The 19983-nt window shown below is 39.7% G+C and overlaps 1 protein-coding gene across 2 annotated transcripts in view; it reads left to right on the top strand.

The window, feature by feature from the left end:
- Positions 1 to 18359, top strand: part of ero1b (endoplasmic reticulum oxidoreductase 1 beta) — a 24421-nt gene extending 6062 nt beyond the window's left edge. For both annotated transcript variants that reach the window (XM_079663445.1, XM_079663446.1), the window contains exons 3-16: positions 217 to 300; positions 570 to 611; positions 4653 to 4735; positions 6222 to 6295; positions 6593 to 6713; positions 7067 to 7113; positions 8847 to 8858; positions 8953 to 8979; positions 10042 to 10134; positions 11449 to 11695; positions 12534 to 12603; positions 12888 to 12974; positions 14611 to 14744; positions 14890 to 18359. In XM_079663445.1, coding sequence (XP_079519571.1) covers positions 217 to 300; positions 570 to 611; positions 4653 to 4735; positions 6222 to 6295; positions 6593 to 6713; positions 7067 to 7113; positions 8847 to 8858; positions 8953 to 8979; positions 10042 to 10134; positions 11449 to 11695; positions 12534 to 12603; positions 12888 to 12974; positions 14611 to 14744; positions 14890 to 14950 — 1182 coding nt within the window. In that variant the 3' untranslated portion in view covers positions 14951 to 18359. The remainder of the gene's footprint in view (positions 1 to 216; positions 301 to 569; positions 612 to 4652; positions 4736 to 6221; positions 6296 to 6592; positions 6714 to 7066; positions 7114 to 8846; positions 8859 to 8952; positions 8980 to 10041; positions 10135 to 11448; positions 11696 to 12533; positions 12604 to 12887; positions 12975 to 14610; positions 14745 to 14889) is intronic.
- The last annotated feature ends 1624 nt before the right edge of the window (positions 18360 to 19983 follow it).

The following is a 19983-nucleotide window of genomic DNA, read 5'->3' as shown; positions in this document are numbered from 1 at the left end:
GCTATTTCTCGCTTAAGTATGTGGGATGTATAACCTGCCTTTAGAGACTTTGCTTAGAAAACAAATATGATTAAGGTGACACAAACAACGAGAAGTACAGAAATTTGTTTAGTAGAACCTGCTTTTTAAATGTAATCTTTCTGTGTCGCATGGCCAAATCTCCTCTGATACGAAGCACCATGAACTCATGTGGATCTTTTTCTGTATTTTTTTCAGGTGAACTTGAAGCGACCGTGTCCTTTCTGGCCGAACGACGGACACTGTGCCATCAAAGACTGCCATGTGGAGCCCTGTCCAGAGGTCAGTGTACACACACGCACACGCACACACACACACACTTTACTCTCCTAGCACTCAGCTTTTTAAGCAATAGTTTGGATATATTTTGGGTCCCTGAATTCATCGTCATGTTTTTTTTCTACCTGTACTCTCATGTTAAGTTGTTTACTGCGTATTACTTTAGTCTCACAACATATATGCTTTTTAAAACACAGATAATTGTAATAATGTTAAAGCTGTTTCTTATAGATTTTGTTTGTTTATTTGTTGATCTCTGTGTTGTTTTACAGAGCCAGATCCCAGTGGGCATCAAGTCTGGGAACTACAACAAGGTGAGACTGAGAAGATAAATGATGGGTTTGAAACTTAAAAAGGTTATCTCTGTTCTCTCAGCTCGAAACACAGCGGAAAACAACATTGAGCTGTAAAAAAATCTATATATTGCACAGAAGAAGTGTACTTCCACTAGAATGTAGTCACAGAATATACTTGTTAGTAGATCAACTCAGCGTTGGTTTGAATATGCAATGCAGTGAATCTAACTTTGTAACTATCTTTATCTGTGGACTGAAAACCAAATGGAGTTTAGCACCAGCTGGGGTTTTTTCCACCACTTTCTGTCTCATTAGCTGATTCTGTGCACACACACACACACACACACACACACACACACACACACACACACACACACCACACACACACACACACACACACACACACACACACACACACACACACACACACACACACACACACACACTTTACTCTCCTAGCACTCAGCTTATCTGCTCTGCTAGTTTCCACGCACAGACTGAGTGTTCGTTGGCTCGCGGCCTGGTGTTTGTCTTGTAATGACCCAGAAGTGTTCTGACATCTGTAACAGTCGAGGTCGAATGTTTTTCACTGACCGTCGGCTGGGAAGCGGTTAGTCAGCGACAAGAGATGAAAGAAAACCCGACTCCTCTGCCACCTCAGCAGTATGTGATGAGCGTGCAGTTTGGAAGTGGAGGGGTTCATCATAAAGGCTTAAAGTGATACCTGAAATATATATATATATGTTGAGCATCAAACTCAATCTCTGTGTGCTTTAAAAAGTGGCTGTTACTGGTTTGTAATGTTCTTACTGATGGAGTCTTCAGTTCGCTTAGATTGCAGGGTTGACAGTCAGGAGGGTAGTGATGACAGCTTGTAGGATTACTGCTCGTGCTAATGTTGTCCTGTGTTCACCTCTGCACGTGTGTCCTGTGTTCACAGTGCATGACATTAAGGATTTTGCTAATTTACAGATGGCCCTGAGCCCAATAGAGATTGCCCTGAAAAATGCGCGCGGACGAAATGGCACGAAGGGTTTGGAGGGCCTCCCGCTAGAAAATTTAGATTTTGCACGTCTTACTGTAGATGCTGTCTGGTGCATTCTGTAGACTGAATTATAAGATGAACCACCACAATATTATATTGTACAATTTCATTCTTCATTTCACTTGTTTGTTTGTTCTTGTTTGTGTTTGCTCACTTGCATGCCCTGCATAGCTATAAGAAATAATTAAGTTGTTGGTCAAGACACTTTCCATCTGATGAAGGCAAATGCCTTCCCAGATGTAAAAAAGTAGAAAACATTACATTCAGTTATAACTGCCAAAACAAACATTATGTACATTATTATGGCCCCTGTTAAAAATATTTGTAATGTTATCTACTGTAAGTTGGTCGAACAAATGCCTCCTCATCCGGAAGCTGACCGAGCAGCAGTCGAGAGGAGCCGAGCGCATCCGCGAAGCACACAAAATGGCGACGTCAGAGTTCCCGTTAGCCGGCAAATCTAAATCTCTTCGGTCAAAATAATTTCCCTTTTAGCGCAATACCGCTTCAGTTGCACCACTTATGTGACAGACAAGAAGAGTATGTGACAGACAAGAATAGTCAATTCTAATGTGTAACACTTAATGTGGAGAAAGAGATGTCCTGTATGGGTTGATTGTGCGTTGATCTGTTGGTAATGCCTCGGGGTTCCGGTGGGCATGTAAACAAAGAGCTCCTGCGGATGATGTCACATATGCTGGTCACGTGACGAGAAACGAAGGGGGCAGCCATTTTGGCAGTAATCGCGTCAGTAAATTCATTGGCAGGCACTGGCAGACTGTCGAGGATGGTGGATAACTGCTGTGCACCAGGTTGCACAAATAGGCGTGGGAAGAAGAAAGGTGTATCTTATTATCGCATTCCAAAAGACGCGGAGAGGAGGGAAAAGTGGATCGCAGCGATTAAAAGAGCCAGGAGCCGTCTGAACAAGACTGAAAGATGGGACCCCCCGGCCGTTTGCTTTCGCTTATGCAGTGATCACTTCATATCAGGTGGGTGAAGGAATACAGTACAATGCTACAAAAATAGATAAATAAAGGTTAAAAACGCCAGCCACTTTGGTTGAGTACGTTCAAAAATACAAACTAGTTTCAGACGCACTGCAGTAGCTATCCAAGCTAATAAACAAACATGCTAACGTGACACTGCCGTAGCTAGACAAGCTAATAAACAAACAATGCTAACGTGACACTGCCTATCAAACTGGAATAATTTAATACTTACCCTTGCAGTGATGATGCCGAAGTTTTTGGATGTAAGACTCCACAGTTGAATGTTGTTTACGAAGTCGGACTGACACCATTTGTAAGCCTCCAAGCTTTTGTAAGCTCTGAGGGAGTCTCCTGAGTACACTGATGGAAAGCTTACAAGATAGCTGTGGATGTCCGCGTAGCGCAAGTCGGGTACATCGTCTTCAGAGCAGGAGGTTATGCTCTTGAAAAGCACACCGGGTGCATTATATGGGTCGCTTATATTTAATCTTTCTAATTTTGTACTATAAAGCCGAATTTCACTTGAATTAAAATGAGATGTATACTCGCACGGTAGGAAAACGCTGGCGCCGGTCGTCATGTTTACTGCCAAAATGGTGGCTGATAACCAAAAGTCACGTGACCGCAGGAGCTCCATACTGTGTGGCCTCACCCAGTTGCATAGTGACACTTATTGTTTAGGTGTTTTTTAATAAGCGGGTAGTCATATCATTAGCTAGAACTAGCTGGATCTGATCGATATGGACATAAACGAGAGTAAAGTCTAATCTGACGGGAGAGAGAGATCAGCTGCTGCTGACGAGTCGACACGCAGCTCTGCATGATCACATGCAGCTCTGCATGATCACATGCAGCGGTGAGCGGAGCAAAACACACACTTCAGGTTAGAATATCACACGTAGCTATTTTAATTACCTCTCAAACTACCGTAACTAGTTATAGATATGTTTAGTTTTACTGTCGGGTCACTCATTACTGGATCCGCGAGCTGCATAATACTGGCATAATAGATTGCCCGATCGGGCAACCAGCAGGTGAGGCTTCATTGCCCGAGATAAATACTAGATGGCCCCGGGCCATCTGGCAGTCCTTAATGTCGAGCCCTGGTTCACCTCTGCACGTGTGTCCTGTGTTCACCTCTGCATGTGTGTCCTGTGTTCACCTCTGCATGTGTGTCCTGTGTTCACCTCTGCATGTGTGTCCTGTGTTCACCTCTGCATGTGTGTTCAGTGCCGTGTGTCTGGCAAATAAAGTCAAGACCCCCTCAAAATGTACGGTTTATTTAATTTTAAGGATGAGCACTAAGCAACATCTCCAGGTGCTCCTTTGAGAACTAGGGCAAACAAGTTATGTGCACCCCTGACTATAAAGGTTCTCTGGTGATCTCTGAAAGTGTGGCCGTATACACTGCCTCCATGTTGGACCTCACACATGACTCAGTTGAGTTTATGACCTAATTATAGAGCTCTTCGATCTGCTTTATAATAATAATACATTTCATTTTTATAGCGCTTTTCCTGGTGCTCAAAGAAATAGTACATCAAATCAGAAAACAGTACAAAGAAAAACATCTCTTGTTGACTTGCATGACCGTACCATGTTTAATAAATTGTAGTAAAGCGTGGTCTAAATGTCAAACCTCAGTATTTTTTTTCAATTCTGAACTGTATTTCATTCAGAAAAACATCTTTTTTGACAGCTAACAAAAGTATTTCTATATTTTTGATATTGTTTTGGACATTTTACTAAATTAATTATGTTTATCAAATTGTATTTGTGTTTCCCAATATCACAACATGAGTTTATCTTAGGGGGCTTTACAGATCCACACACAGGAATGACAATGTACAATTATAATACATTTAAAATAATATATTTCAATTGTATACATTTTTTATTTATTTAATTTCACTCTATTCTGATTGTGATTTACCAACATCAGCTTATTTTTAATGTCAGTTTCAGATCCACATGTTCTTATTATAAACATGGCATTAACAGCTGTAGTGTTTTTTGTCTCAGTACTCCAAGCCAGCGGATACGGTCTCCGACGTGACGGAGTGTGAACAGGCCAAAAATCTGGGCGCCATCAACAGCACCCTGAGGTGACACACACACACACACACACACACACACACACACACACACACACACACACACACACACACACACACACACACACACACACACACACACACACACACACACGCACACACACACACACACACCCTCCTGTCTGCTTTATCTCCCACTGCACACACACAAATACTTTTTACAGTCAGCTGCAGCAGCTCATTTACCCAAAATGCAAAGCGGCTTCACAGCTGATAGTAAAGTCAAACATTCACTAACATCTGATGTGCAGCTGCTGGAGGTTTCTCAGCTGACTGACCTGAGAGGGATATTTAAACCATAGATACATTTGTGCTGAAACGACAAATATAGAGCAATGTGTTTAAAGACTTGCTCGACTCGCTCAACCAACAGGTCTAAAAATATAATGGTGAGAATAACAGGAAGAGAGAAAAAATGTTCCTCCTCTGTGCACCGTCACATAAAGTAACATCAGGGCTTTGTTTATATAACAATGGACGTATTTGAAGCCCATTTCCTTCTACAGTATAGTTCACTATTTCTTAACATCTATCTTAAGCTGCTGGTGGATTTTTTTTTTTAAGTGGAATTAATTATTCAAAAAGAGGGAGGCTGTGGATCCCTGAAGTTTCCTCTGAAGTGGTTTTTGGGATTGCTCAGGCACAAATCTGTATTTTTTTAATATATATTTAATTGTATTTTATGAAAAAACAGTTCTTCCATGTTCCCAAATAATAAATATAGTGTGGTGAGAAAATGTCTATCGCATTAATTATTATTAAAGGAGAACAATTGATTATTCTCACTTTTATTATTGATAGAAGGGCGATAGAAGTAATCGTTCATAGTTATACTGTTAGATACTTTCATACCTGTACTAGATTTCAGTTGTTTCGGCAATTTTCCGTATCATACTTAATAAAGTTTAAATCAGGGATGTCAAACTCAATTTCATCGCAGGCCACATTAACATTATGGTTGCACTCAAAGGGCCGGTTGTAACTATATAAATATATAATGTATTATATTACATTATTGCCTCTGAATTTGATTATTATCGGATGGGGTAATAACTTCGTAATTAGTCTGAAAGCAGAAGTCCAGGGCAAATAATTGCAAGTCTCTTCAGTGTGCATGTCACAAAACGAGATGCATTGTGGGACATGTAGTGTATGGGTAACCTGCTTCTGTAAAGTGGCATGTAACCGTAATCTTGCGGGGCCACATGAAATGAAGTTGCGGGCCGGATTTGGCCCCCGGGCCTTGAGTTTGACACCTCTGGTCTAAATGCACAATTTTGTAAACATTAAATATATGCAATAGATCAGATCTCAGTCATGAGTCATTATTCAAACAGTCTTAAAAAAATGTGAGAGTGTCTGAAAATCTCAGATATTAATAACAGAAAGTGACTTTTAAAGTTGTTTCTGTTTCTTAAAATGTTGTGATCGTTTCTCCTCTGTGATTAATGTAAATATCTCTGACTTCCTGTTTCAGTAACCAGAGCAAAGAGGCGTTCGCTAACTGGGAGAAACACGACGATGCTCAGGATCACTTCTGTGAGCTCGATGGTGAGCATTCAGACCTCAGACCTATCTGAACGACAGGAACCGTGACATGTTCTAGATATTCCTGATTTTTCACCTACTGACCTTTAATGGAACACCAACCCTCACAACAAATGTTCCACTTGTTCACAGAAAGATGTAATGGTAAAGAAGACATGCATCAGGATGGGGTTGTTTCTGTTCAACAGAGGCTCTGACCATGTTTACACAACACGCTCGCTTATGTGTCATCATGCTCTCCGTTGTTTGAAGTCTAATATGTTGTGTGTGTGTGTGTGTGTGTGTGTGTGTGTGTGTTAGATGAAACCGCTCCAGACTCTGAGTACGTGGATCTGCTGCTGAATCCGGAGCGATACACCGGATACAAAGGACCTTCAGCCTGGAGAGTCTGGAACAGCATCTACGAGGAAAACTGCTTCAAGTGAGACACACACACACACACACACACACACACACACACACACACACACACACACACACACACACACACACACACACACACACACACACACACACACACACACACACACACACACACACACACACACACACACACACACACACACACACACACACACTCTCACTCTACAGTAAGAATGAATTGGTTATGTACGGACTGAAACTAAAATAAATGTTTATAGAGCGTCTAAGAAAAAGTGATTTCTGTTCTCTCTTTTTTTCTTTTGTTTAGACATGTCCACATTTTAAAGCTGTTGGAAATCCTCCTCTGTGATGATTGTTGATGGTTAATAAAAGTGTGTGTTCTGTCTTCAGACCCAGATCGGTGTACCGACCTCTGAACCCTCTGGCTCCGAGCAGAGGTGAGTCAGAGACGAATCAATATCTGTTTCATCAGCTGCTGTTTCAACAAACTAAAACCCAGGCTGTTGCTTAAATAGAACATTTTGTTATCATGTGTGCTATCACTGAACTCTAGTAGCAAATGTCATATTCAATATTATGCACTTATTGGTTATGCTATGCGTTCAGGTTTTTTGTTATATTTCATTATATTTAAGGTTCATTTTTGCTCAGCTGCATTTTTAAACAATATTTGACAGAAAGTTGGCTTCTCTTGTTAAATAAAACTCATCCAATCTGATAGGCCTCAAATTAGGATATTGCAAAGTTATGGTTCTCTTTACTCAAGGCTGTTATTCGTTTTATGCATTATTATCCGAATTATACTAACCCCTATTATAGTAAGTAAAATGTGTTTTTTAAAAGGGTTAAGTGTCAACAATCTTTGGTTGATAACACATCCATATGAGTGTCTAAAAGCTTTAAAGGATGTTCAATGTGACGGGAAGGAAGTGAAAATGGAAACCTCAGCTTGTTGTCTGAGATATGAGAGAGAAGTGGTTTATAGATATCTATAATCCACATCTTTACCCACAATGCCTCACGTGAGACAGCACATTTGACCCATTACTTTAAACACAATGTCCCAATAGGTCTTAGAGGTCTTTCACCAAAATGAAAATGGCTTATCTTTTGGAATCTGTTTGTAAGTCGAATGGGGCATCCAGTTATATTCCTGATTGTACAAATACAACATAATGACATGTTTATTCCTAAAAGACGACATAATTATATTGCAAATGGTGCTAAATAATGAATTACTTTCAAAATAATGAAAATCTTCCAAGTAAATGCAATAAATTCAATTATTTTTGATCACTTTTGCAATCAGTTAAACAGCCATTACATTACATCCAGTATATATATATTACAGGGTGTCTGCGGGGTCTTAAAAGTCTTCAAAGTTGATCAATCAATTTAGAGAAAATCAAGGCTATTAAAAAGTGTTAAAGTGCATTTTCCAAGGTATTACATTTTGTAGCTTGTTTTCAATAAGTATAAATTGTCCAAAGAGGTTGTATTCTACAGTCTGCCTGAATGTAATCATTGCGTAGGTGTGCATTGTGATTCTGTGTCGTTTATTTATGGCATCCCGTTGGATTTGACGTCATCTGAACAGGACATCGCACGCTCACTGCTTGATAGCGCGCGGAGGTCCGTTTACGCCGGTTGTTAAGCAACATCGTTATGGGGAAATGCAAGTCTGCGTCCAAATGGTTGGAAGATATGAGGAAGGACAATCAATACTGTATATAGTCAATGTGAGGTATAGTGTGTCGCCAAGGTAACCGGTTAGAACTCAAAGTGGCGATGAGGTCTTAAAATGTTTGGAAAGGGTCTTAAAAAAGGTCTTAAAAAGGTTTTACATTTGACTTCAGGATTCCTGCATATACACTGGATTAATACCCCTACCACAAGTCTAATGACAAACTGTCGATACTGTATTTAAATCTGCCTCTGATCAGCATAAACAAGTCAATAATCATTTACGTATTTAGATTTGTATTTTTTTTCATTCCTAAAAGACATTTCTGTAGAAACCCCACGTGAGCCTGCAGCTGAGACTTTAATTTGTGCATCTTTTCCTGAGATCGCCTGTTTATCTGTTTGTAATGTTGCAGAGGTGTTTATTAATAGAAGATATCTTACTCAGCTTTGTTCTCTCCTTTTCTTCTTCTCTGTCTTTGTTCAGGAGACGACGATGGTGAGTAAAACTGAACTGTCGTCATGTGAATCTATTTGAGTTTTTTTATAAAAGCAACTGAAGAAGTTTTTCTTTTATCTCGCTCACATTGCAGGAGAGGGTTTCTACACGTGGCTCGAAGGTGAGAACTTCCTCTTGTTTGATCTTTTTCTTCCCCAGAGGAAATGTTCTGTGACATCTCCCTTTATGATTGAGTTCACAAACAACGTCATACTTCCTTTTAAAAACGTTGCTTCCTGCAGCTCTTGACCTAGAACAGGCTCACGTGATGTAAGGATTTGACACGTGAAGCATTTTTACATTTCGTTTCATTTCAATGAACTTCAATTAATAGTGATTTGTCAGATTGTGATAAGTATGAAAAAGCTTTCACAAAGAGATGTAAAAGGACAGAAGGAAGAAGGACGAGGACATCCCTCTGTTGGAGGGGCAAAGGAGTCTGGTGGGCTTCTTTTCACTGCCAGCAGAGCGTGACGGAAAGTGTTCTGCCGGCGAGGCTTGACCATGGCCTTGACGGGGGGGGTGCTAGTGGAGCACGCGCGTGAACTGTGAGCGCCAGAGCTTCGCAGCGGCGGTGGCTCCGTGTTAAACTAAAAAGAGCCGGAATTCCCATCACTAATGCGTAAAGAGATAGTATCTATAAGGGACGGCTCAATTCAAAATTCAAGTCACGTGACACAACGTGACGTCACAACCCTCCCCGCTCTCGGGGTGGACACCCTCTCAGCCCTGGTCTGGCAGAAACACTGAGTCAGAGTTGGATTAGTTGGATGTCAAATGTGAATCACACACATGTAGAGTTGCAACAATTAGCTGACTGATTGCTCATCGGATCGACTGAAACACATGTGGAAGCATTTATGGATTAAGTCATTTTTCATCACAAAATTGCAGAACATTTGTTTTATTTTGTATCTTAAACATTTTCATTTCCTTGCTTTTTTTCCTATCTGTTCATGTTAAACAAATATAAAGTGTTTGGAATGAAGAAGCATTTTAATGATATTAATTTCACCTCCATTACAATAGTAGCAGAGAGAAATGTCAAAAACTGAAGTCTATAAATATGGACAAATAACATCTGCATAGGTAGATTAGTTCCTCTTGATTTCTTAGTATAATAGTTAGCTTTCGAACATAAAAACATGTCCTCCTCACTTCTTTCTCTCCCTCTCCTTTTCAGGGTTGTGTTTAGAGAAGAGAGTTTTCTACCGGCTGATCTCGGGCCTCCACAGCAGCATCAACATCCACCTGTGTGCCGAGTACCTGCTGGACGGTACGACTGATCTCACTACAGCTTTAAGCGTTATCGTAATTTGTACCCTGTGACACCAAAGCTAACTCAGTCTTAATTCAACGTGAAACCAGAACTGAGGTCAGCTGGGTTTCATTACGACTACAGGCGGCACCAGACTGTGTATCAATTCTTATGATTATTATTTTAAAGGAAAAAAGAAAGCTTATAGTTAGTTTTTTGTTAAAGGTGGGTTAGGTAATTTTGGAGAAACCAGCTCGAGTGCGCTAGAATTTGAAAATACACAACCGGAGGAAATCTGCCACTTCCTTACAGAGCCCCGCCTCCAACACACACGAACGCGCACATGACCAATGAGGGCACGAGATAAGTTTGTGCACAGATGGAAGGCTGACAGGCAGGTAGGCCATCCAGTTACTTTAGCCGGGCCGGCTCAGATGATTGGTCGTGCTTTTTACAGCGCTACGGCTTCCACAGATAACATATTGTATGAATTTTTTTGTCAAAGCACTTCAGATATTCATTGCTATCGGGATGTTTAGAGCATTCCATGGAATATAACAAAAAGTGTATCTCGAGCCGGTTTCTCCAACTTACCTACCCCACCTTTAAGTGTATATACATTTCCTCATATGATGCCTGAATATCTACCTACAAAATCATATTAATACCTTACTTTAAGGCATATAAACTATTTTTTGGAGAACATCTTCTGTAAATGTATTACCATGTCCTAAATACTTAGGTATTCTTCTCTTACTCTCGCACTTTTCTTGCATTTTATATATTTGTGCGGCTATGTTTGTAATTTGGGGCTGCGGATGGAAATTAGCTCAAAGCTAAATCCGGCATATTTACGCTTTGCCTACTTCATGTTTTAAGTGTTTATTAATGTGCAATGTCCCTGTCAGATAAACCAATAAATAAATAAAATAAACAAATGAAGGAAAACTTCTTAATGTTAAATGTTGTCCAAACAGCTGCAGTGGGCCTGACTCGGTTTCAAGGTTTTTCTTCTGCAGTTTTAAGATAAATGTCAAAAGGGACGAATAACTTAAAGGTAACGTTACAAAAGCAAAACATTGTAAATATTTTAAACATGTCTAACAACATCATTTTCACAGTAACAAATGTTCAAGAATGCTGAAATAAAGATAATATTTGTCAGAAAAGAGCCGCGAGATAAAGATAAAATGCCCGACTTATACCTTTTTTAAATAACTTGGTTACAGTTTAACGTATTTCTACTTGTGTTTCTGGGCTTCAGTGTGTTAAACAAACGGTTGCGTGTTGTATCGTTTAGTAAAAGTTGTGTTTGTGTGTTTGGTTCCTCAGAGGGTTGGGGCCGGTCGATTTGGGGTCCGAACGTTCAGGAGTTTCGTCAGCGCTTCGACACGGCGGAGACGAAGGGCGAGGGCACGCGGCGGCTGAAGAACCTCTACTTCCTGTACCTCATCGAGCTGCGCGCGCTCTCTAAGGTTTCGCCGTACTTCGAGAGAGCGTTCGTCAACCTCTACACCGGGAACCGGCAGGAGGACGGAAACACCAAGGAGCTGCTGCTGCAGTTCTTTGATGAGATCAAGTAAGAGGGGATGTTATTCACTTTCATCAATCAGAATCAGAAACAGGTTTATCACCAGGTAGGTTTACACGTATGAGGAATTTGACTTGATGTCGTGGTGCATACATACAAAATTACATTACTTTTTTTTTTGAAATAATTAAAAATATAGTAAAATATTGCAGTATTTACATAATAGTAATAACAAATACAAAATAAAACAGCACAACCAACACTTGCAAACAAATCTAGATCCTGCCGACCGTCAGTTGGTTGGTCTTGACTGAAAACTTTTGGATAGATTGATATGAAGTTGTACTTGGACTGATACTTATAAACTGTGGAAGAAGAAGGCTGCAGCAAAACAAACTTTTGTCAGACATTTTTTTTTTTTTTTTTTTACAACCTTAAGTTGAACCTGGGTTCGCTGCAACATCCTCCTGCAGCGCTGGCTCTCTGCACCGTCCAATCAAATAAATGCAAGTTCACACTGGTGTTGAAATAGTTTACATTTTGATGAAAGCAACCCAAGTGTTCACCTGTTGATTTACCTGAAAACATCACATCCTCAAAACCTTTTTTTTTACTAAAGTGCAATTTTCATTGTGTTGGGTCCTTTCAGCCTCAAGGTTTTTTAAAAAGTAAATTCCCGACTTAAACTTTGGCTAAAATGTAAAAGTATATCTTAACAGAATAATATAATATATTTATTAAACATTAACTCTGAGTTCAGGTTATTTTTTTGTACCCGTATTTGGTTTGCAGTTAAAAGACAGGGGATCCATTATGACACACGCTATGCAGGTTAATTATAATATTAGTCGTTGTTATAAGACTAACGGCTTCCTTTGTTTTGCAGAACTTTCCCAATGCACTTTGATGAGAAGTCCATGTTCGCCGGACAAAAGATTGAAGCCAAAATATTAAAGGTAGGTGAATCCAAAATCTAAACCAATATCTGATCTCGTGTGTCCATTGTTACCATTGTTTGACAGGGCAGGTGTGTTTGCTCTTGGTATAATTAACAATCAAAGCCAGAAGTCCAACTGTTTGTTTTATTTGTATGTGTCTGTGGAATCATTAAATTAAAAAAATCTTTAATATATGTAATTCAGCTCATCAGCAACACCACGTTTAACAAAAAAAAATTCTGAACGTTCTTTGCAATTTCTTTCAAATCAACTCTAAACCTCTCCTCTCTTCCATCCTTCAGGAGGAGTTTCGCCTCCACTTTAAAAACATCTCCAGGATCATGGACTGCGTCGGCTGCAGTAAATGTCGCCTTTGGGGAAAACTGCAGGTGAGTTCTCTTTAATGTCTGCGTTCAGATCCCATGTGGGTTTACTCTCACTGTTAAAATCCTATTATTGTATTTCTATTACCATCGATCAAAAACAAATCCCACTTTCCCAAAAGAGATGAGAGTAAACTGTCTCCAGATCTCTGAATTAATTCACACATCTCAATGAGTTTTTTTTAAGTACATGATACTTACTATAGAAGAACACAAATAAAAACAACAATATGCAACAAAAAAAAAAAGCTACTATAAGAAAATCACAATTCAGCTCAAATTGTATCGTTGACAAAATGTATCTGATTTATTAAGTTAGTGTTAACTGAAAAAGCATCTTAGTTTTCTCTTTTTATAGAAACACAAGAATAAAAATACATACTATACCAAACGCAAGTCCCCTCCAGAGGCCTGTACTACGAATCCAGTTCAACATACCCTGGATATGTTTGAGTTACCCGGTTGACCTAATCCAAAACAAACGCGCTCTCGCTAAGCGGTCCTACGACGACATGAAAGGGGCGGGGCTAGCAACATTTGACCAATCACATGGACAAGCGTACTGACAGCGCAGCGCGTCATACTTCCTGAATGAAAAAAAACTATAATATTAGTCAAATATGAAGACGTTAAACTTTAAACATCCATGACTTAAACACTTTATCCAGGATAAAAGCCACATAGTTGCACCTGCAAGGTGAATACAGCTGGTAACAGAAAAAGTGATTGAATGCGTACATTAACAGGTTAATGATATCACTCTCCCGTCTAAGACACGAGTGTTTCGTCAACTTAATGTGTTGCTTAAAATAATACTTCTGCATACAGTATGTGACACTGTGAGTGTTGCACGGCCAGATACGGCTCGGCTGACTCAGATAAGGAAATAAATGATACATTATGATGTGATATGAATGATAATGGGACACATCGACGTCTGCACTCACAGTGCCGCGGACTGTAATGTTACTTTGATCCGGTTTCTTATGTTGTGTCAGATATTTAAGTATGCTTTCTTAACGCTAATGTTATAATAGTCAGATTGCTCTGAAGATGGGAGGTGATGTTCTATTCATTTCACGTTCACACAGTCAGTTGATTTTTGCCGACCGTCTTTCCGGCAACTGCAGCTTTTCTGTATTTCCTTTCTCCTGTAATTTGACTTGATCGCTTTAAACTCCGCACACTGAGCTCTGATTGGTCAGCAGCCAGTGCTTTCACTGAGTTGATCTCTTATCCTGGAACCTAACCTGCTCCGGAGCAGGTTAGCCATTCAGCATAAGTTACCATGGAGATCTAGCCCGGTAAGAAGAGAACCTGCTTCGTAGGACCGGAAACCCAGAGTTTCCCCTGAAGTTAGCTCGCTAAGCGTAAATCCGGCTTCGTAGTACAGGCCTCTGGTCTCCTTTTAAACTAGAGGAGCTCATTGCCAACCTCTAAAACATCTCTTTCAGACTTGTTAAAAGTTAAAGCTCTCTGAACCTTTTTAATATATTTGACTTTATGAGGACACAAGACCGAACTAGCCAATTCAAGTTGGGTTCAGGCACATTAAAGCCAAATAATTCTGCTGTATAGATGATTTTACTGAAGCAGAACCAGAGCTTTCTCACAGTTTCCCCTTGTGTTGTTTGATGTGCAGACGCAGGGTCTGGGCACCGCTCTGAAGATCCTGTTCTCTGAGAAGGAGATCCAGAGCCTCCCGGAGCACAGCCCGTCTAAAGGCTTCCAGCTGACCCGGCAGGAGATCGTGGCCTTACTCAACGGCTTCGGAAGGTAACATCGCTGCTCTCAGTCAAGAACAAGAAACTCAAGAACTAGCATTTTTTTTTTTTTTTTAAAGTGAAGGCTAATTGGTCCTCTCTCTCTCTCTCTCTCTCTCTCTCTCTCTCTCTCCTCTCTCTCTCTCTCTCTCTCTCAGGTTGTCCACCAGCATTCAGCAGCTGCACAGTTTCCGCCTGCTGTTGAAGGACAACAGGTAACAGCAGGTGATCTCACCTGGCCAGTTGGAGGCTCCGCCCCCAGAGACCTGCAGGAGTCTAATCCAGCCAAGAAAAAGGCCTTTTTCATGGACATCAGGATCAGCAGTGAACCATTAACACCTTCTTCTTCTCCTTTCTATACCTCTTCCTCCTCCTCTTCCTCCTCCTCCTCCTCTTCCTCCTCCTCTTCCTCCTCCGTCTGGCAGGTCTTGAATGTTAACTCTCGCCCCCTCTTGCCTACGTCAAAAACTCCCAACGTTCTTCTTCTTCTTTCTGCTGTAAATCTTGTCGGCCATTGACAAACCTTTTCCATTGTTTTGTTCTGCTTTGAGACGTTGACCTGTAGAATCAGCAGGTGTTCTGTGGTGTTGGTCAAAGCCGGAGGAAATGATCCATAGTTTGGAAGGAAGTGACGAAACTGACCAAATTTGACACGAAAGACTTGGAACTCCGGGACCTGGAAGTGTGTCCAACAGGAAGTGAATTTAATGTTTCTTTCCTGCTGACCCCGCCCTCTGCTGACATCACACCCTGTTGGATTTGCACTCACGTGAACCCGAGTCAAACCTTTTATTGTAAGGATGTAGAAATGCTTTCTCCTGAGAGAGGACTCAGTCTAAACGGTTTTCCAGATAAAAGTGAGTCTGAGGATTATGCTGCCTGTTTGTTTTTTTTCGTTTTCCTTTTCCTCTCCTCATCTTCTCCGGCGTTTTTTGCTCGAAGCCTGAGGATTTGGACCAATCTGCTTGAGTTTACCATCTCAGGCTTTACACATGTCGGCTCGCTAGAACATTGTGTGTGTGTGTGTGTGTGTGTGTGTGTGTGTGTGTGTGTGTGTGTGTGTGTGTGTGTGTGTGTGTGTGTGTGTGTGTGTGTGTGTGTGTGTGTGTGTGTGTGTGTGTGTGTGTGTGTGTGTGTGTGTGTGTGTGTGTGTGTGTGTGTGTGTGTGTGTGTGTGTGTGTGTGTGTGTGTGTGTGTGTGTGTGTGTGTGTGTGTGTGTGTGTGTGTGGATCAACAGTTGCAGCTATAAGATAATGGACTATGACTTGATTCCATTGCTCACCTTGATACTGTAGCAGATCTTTGCTCTCTTTCGATAATAGCTAATAATTGTAAGCTTAGTTTTTTGATGAGTCATTTCTGTCTAGTCGCTGCCTTGTATTTTTTGCAAAGCTGACGCCTCCTTTTTCTTCGGCATTTATTTTTGCTTCGGCCATGTTGTCTTAAAGCACACCTTGAATCAAGAGAGATTTATTTAAATATAAAAAATAGAGTTATTAGGTGTTCTTCAGAGTTTATTTCACGATGTTTATTTCCACAGAAGAGACCCAGGAGGTGTGATTGCACAGGGATGAGAGGATTGGGTTTAAAGGAGCGGCTGCAGATCAGCAGGAGGCTGGAGGTGACTCACAATGTTTCAGGAGCCTCTAGGAGGGAGAGAAAAACAACTTTAATGTCCAGCGCTCTGCAGAAACATTCTCCTTAAAGGATGAGTCTGGCGTTATTCTTTATCTAAATTCTTACAGATTGTCTCTTAAAATGTTATGACTTCCTTTCTTTGGCGTCTACAGCTCTAACCCAGTTGGATCATGAGGATGTAAATCTTGAAAAAACAGTGATTTTTGATTTGATTTTCTCAAACAGGAGGAAATAGTGATTTTGTTTGGGACTATGTTATAGTTTTGAATGTAAAAGGATCTCTGTGGCACAGAGGGAGAAGATAAATCATGATTTGATGCAAGCACACAATACATGTTAGGAGATACATCCATTTCTAAGTTGTTGTTCTTTTGGATTTGTTGGAAAAATATAGAATATCATCAAACTTTTACTTCAACTAGGTGTTTAACCCTGAGAGAGAGAGAGATATCTTTGAAACAACATAGAATAACTTTACACTGTGAACAACCTGTTTAAATAGTTACAGTTGGTAAGCAACGTCAAACAAGCAAAGGACTATTTGGTGACGTACGCCATGTTTTACGGAGTCTGCAGTAGATTTTGGAATAATGGGTAAAGCTGCAAAAACCACAGCTGAATATCATAGGCTGACACACCTGTCAATCAAACAAAAGCAGCTGTTTCTTATGCTTAACAAAATATATGAAGTCTACTATTCTTACACCTTACTCGGGACCTATTATGCTGTTTGGGGTTTTCCCTTTTCCTGTAGTATGTTATATTTTTTTTGTGCGTGTAAATGGTCTTCTAAGCTTAAAATCCAAAAGTTCTAAGGGACGGGACATCTCTAAGCGGTTGACCAATCACAACAGAGTCGGCCAGCTAACCAATCAGAGCAGACTGGGCTCCGGTTTCAGACCGAGGGTGAAAAGAGGTGCCGTCACTCTTCAGCTGTGGTGTTTGCAGCTTTGTGGTCTGCTAATAAAGTTGTATACAAAGGCGACGATGGATTTATGAGGCGATTTTACAGATTATTCAGATTCCTGTCGACATAGTTTTTTTTTTGTTCAGCAGTGAAAGCATAAAGTGGACCAAAGAGTTTTAAGTTGCCTACTTTATTTATGTGTTGTTTGTTTGTGATGCCCAGAAAGTGTTTATGTTTTAGTTTATTAATTATTAAATTGATAAAAAAGAGACGTGATGTTACACGTTATCTGATATATTTAAGGTTTTTTTCTGGTCATATAGTTTAAGAGGATTAGTCTAAAGTACTTTAGTATATGTAATTGTTTAAAAAATTACAATTTTTTTTAAGATTAATATTAATCGTTAAGTCCCATCTTCTGCTTTAATGCAATTTATATTTATTGTTGATTGTTGATAAACTAAATGCATGGATGGAAGTGACCTCTTTAATTTTCTGTCATATAATCCAAGATTTTGGAAATTAATAAATGTTTTTCTTTTTTTTTAATTACTTAATTTTCTATCATCTACCAGAAATACACAAGTCACACGTCATACATAGATCGAGAAAAGATGGGTTTTCAAAAATAAATACACATGTGATTTATTTAATATTATTACATTTCACAAGCAGGCATTCAGTTTTTGATCAAATACAAATGATTTCCCATTTTCTTTGCTTCGATAAAAGTACTCTTATATTAAATAATTTAGTCTGATTTCTTTGTTTCTGTTTGGGATTGAGACAGGAATGTGTGTGTGTGTGTCTGTGCGTCCTCTGAGCCTTGCATGCCTTCCAGCAGCCGGACGTCCCGTACACTCGTCAGCCTTAAAACTAAATTGAGATTTAGGAAAGAGACAAACCTTCTTGAGACCTTCGGGCTCTTCGTGTTGGGATCCAAACCTGTAGAGTTTTTCTTGTAAAAGGAAGCAGCTTTCTTTTGTTTTGCTTACAGATCTTTAAGAATATTTGCACCATGTTGATGTGTGTACCTGTTGAGTATATTTATTTGAAAAGAGGAATAAATATTTCTGGACATCACTGAATTCTTTTTGGTTATTTATTATTGTTGCTTTTAAAGGGGACCTATCATGCAAAATGCACTTTTTTTTAATACATAAATATGTGTCCCCGGTGTGTCAGGGGACTCACGCAGCGTCAGAAAATAAAACCCTCTTTTCCTCCGTATTCAAAACGGGGCTACAACGGAGCTGATCCAGATTTGCGTCCGATATGACGTAATATCGGAAATGTAGGCTGGCTTTACACCCACGGCCCTATCAGAAACGTTGCTATCAGAAACAATGCCCGACTGTTTTGGACGTAATATGGTCGGTGTTTACATTAGCATCGCTAACACTCAGAGCTAACCTGTACTGGAGAGCATGTGTGTGAAGAAGCAGGATATAAAAAGGACCTCACCTTGTGGTATAACCGGCAAGAGAGAAAGCCTTTGAGCTCCATACTGTTTCAGAGATAATCCTTGATAATCCATGATATGGCGTTTCATCACGGCAGTATTTAGTTTAGACAGTAGCTGCCGGGTCCCGCATGAGCTCAGACCCCGCCTTTTTTATTTTATCAATTTATTTGTGTTTGTTTTAAAGCTTTATACCCCAAATCAGTACTTTTGAGAAGAAAAAAATAGCATGATAGGTGCACTTTAAGGAAATGACCTTACTGCTCAAATAATTAGTGAATCAATACCCGAACTCTTCCTGATGAGTTTAGGATCTCAAATTCTAGTTTCAATTCTTCCAGACAGGACATTTTTATATTTATAGTGGTGCATGAATCGAAAACAAGAAATTAGCTTCTTGTCTTCTTGGTTCGATGAATGAAATATATTATTTGTCATCACTGCACCACTCTCAGTCTCTTGGTCCATTTTAGCTTAAAATATACAATAAACCAGGGTAACCAGGATTAAGGGCGGAGCTACTTTCTATTGATATGTTGCTACCGCTGTGTTATTCGTGTTTTCGGGCCCATTCATGTTCTCGTCTTACAACTTAATTATTTTCACGGTATGTTTCCGAAAATAAAATGTAACTAATGTTTTTTTCCTCTAAAAATGTTCCTTTTTCAGCATTGGTTGTACTTCGCTTTATCCTCTGGTTCACTTCTGGTTAGCAAACAAACAAGATGGCGGCAGCAAGATGCCAAACTTGAAGCTTCAAACTCAAAAGTTAAAACCCAAAGTACTGTATAAGTGATGAAATTAAGTCACGAGGTAAGAATGAAATGTATGCATGTCCGTTATGGCAATTTTATTGTAGTGTCACAAACACGATAACCACAATCACACAAACAAAGAGCTCCACAACAAAATGCACAATCTCTTTACAAATAACTTAGAAAAATGTTCGTCTTTTAGAAATATAGACTTTTTTTCTGAACATTGTTACAGAAATGTGAACAACCGCAAAACAAAACTCATTAACAAAAATGTAATGATGGGTTGAACCTCAAAATCATGTTTTTCCACATTATTATTACATTTATTTATTTTTACTCAAAGTCCAACCCAACATTACATCATTTGTTAATATTTTGATATTTTGAGGTGTCCATCAATACAACACAGGTGTTCAGCTGTCTGGTTATTTATATTTACACGATACTGATTATGCTGAATCATTGAACAGTTCAGATGTGTGTGTTG

This window comes from Notothenia rossii (assembly GCF_949606895.1).
Source record: "Notothenia rossii genome assembly, chromosome: 1".
Lineage (NCBI taxonomy): Eukaryota > Metazoa > Chordata > Actinopteri > Perciformes > Nototheniidae > Notothenia > Notothenia rossii.
Note: the sequence above shows the minus strand (reverse complement) of the source record. Positions and strands in the feature narration are given on the sequence as shown.